Genomic DNA, 1,679 nt, shown 5'->3' with positions numbered 1-1,679 from the left:
CATGGCACGACTCACTGTAACCATAACGTAGATTTCCAATTTAAGAGACATGGGACAATTTAAGGGACATTAGATTCAGCCAATCACTTAAGTGTTCTTCTTGATCCCATGTGTTTTATATAAATCAATTAACCACAAAAAATATATGCATGGATCAATACTACTATAGCTTAAAATATGTCGCTTAAATTGTCCCTTACTTTTGAGGTGATTGATAGATACTAGTACTGTGAAAATGGATGTTTCACTGCTTGTTGGAAATTCCTGTTCACACTGTCAATTACGTAGTACTACGTAGTATCAGTTTTCAGAAGTCTGCTGAGCTGCTTCCATTTCCTGGCAGCGACTCCAAAATATGTCTCTTTACAGTAAATTGGAAATCTACGTTAGGTATCGTCATGCCTGCCGGTGGCATGACCGCAAAGGTATCCTGCGGAAGTGGGATTGATTTCACTGTTTCTTGTGGTGCAGTTGACGAGAACACGCCCACTAATGGCGGCTCCGACCAACCTCGGCATGGACTTGCAGCCCAGGGTGCGAGTAGAATCTCCAATACTCAAATCAAGTAAAACGTAGTCCAATCATTTTAACCTACTTGGAAAGCACAAATACCCAAAACACGATCAAAACCTGACTCGCCATCGTACTTTGAAAAAGTAATTTCAAAGTACGACGGAAACGATGCTGATTGGCTCCGTTCGTTTTTGAAAGTTGCTTGGAAGAGCCCAGTAGTACAGCTACAGTAGGAGTAGAAGTACACTAACTTACCTGTAGTTCAGTTGGTACTGTACAGTACTACTGCGTAGTATAGTACTACCGTATTTCCCGCACATCTGTAACCATGCAAATGTTTTAGAAATAGTTACAACTTTACGGGAACACTTTAAACGTACCACTATAGTTTCCGCTCAATTGCATCGTTTTGATTGGACAAAATGTTTAACCGCGCATACAATGAGCATGATTGACGAACACAAACCAAATGACTTCCGAGTCACGACGAAGTCGATCCACGTCTGGACAACGCAAAGCCATTTCATTGAGGTTTAAAGTGAAAGTGATACAAACTTACGAAGCTGCAACGGGTGCTGAGAAGACCTTCTATTGCATTGGGAAGGAATTTGGCGTCCAAACTGGCCAAGTGTCTCGGTGGGTCAAGGCCAAGGACAAAATCACCGCCAGGGCAGTGTTCAATCCGTCTGCATTGACCGTCAATGCTGGCCGCCCAGTGACCAATCCAGCAGTCGAAGCCGAAGTCCTTGAGTACTTCAACACTCTTCAGCAAGACGACATCGCCATCAGTACGAACATGCTCATCATTTACGCCCTCAGTGTGGACTCGGATTTTCATGGCGGACAACCAAATGCGTTGAAGAAGTGGGTCTATATGTTCCTGCAACGACATAACTTGGTCATTCGCCGCCCAACCCGCCGGGCTCAAAAGCGATCGGGCCATTTGACGGCGATTATGGAAGATTTTGGAACGACCTTAGTCGCACGCTTCGCGCCGTTTGGAACGTTGGTGAACGTAGCAGGGCGATGTTTTGTAAACATGGACGAAACACCTCTCCCTCTGGAGCCAGAGGTCAAGACAACGATCGCAACAAAGGGTTCAAGAACGGTGTCTGCACGCAAGTGTACGTCGTCCAATCCCCGTGTTACTGTGTGCCTTGCAATCG

At 45.1% G+C, this 1,679-nt stretch overlaps 1 protein-coding gene across 1 annotated transcript; it reads left to right on the top strand.

Annotated features, from left to right (window-relative positions):
* Positions 1-982: 982 nt before the first annotated feature.
* H257_19394 (hypothetical protein) lies at positions 983-1,637 on the top strand (the record flags this gene model as incomplete). The annotated part of the gene is made up of 1 exon (XM_009848541.1): positions 983-1,637. A coding segment is annotated over one exon (654 nt), but the record flags the coding sequence as incomplete, so codon positions are not given.
* Between the last annotated feature and the right edge of the window lie 42 nt (positions 1,638-1,679).

The sequence above is a fragment of the Aphanomyces astaci genome, assembly GCF_000520075.1.
Source record: "Aphanomyces astaci strain APO3 unplaced genomic scaffold supercont1.554, whole genome shotgun sequence".
Lineage (NCBI taxonomy): Eukaryota > Oomycota > Saprolegniomycetes > Saprolegniales > Verrucalvaceae > Aphanomyces > Aphanomyces astaci.
The sequence above is the reverse complement of the archived record's forward strand: the minus strand, read 5'-3'. Positions and strand labels throughout refer to the sequence as shown.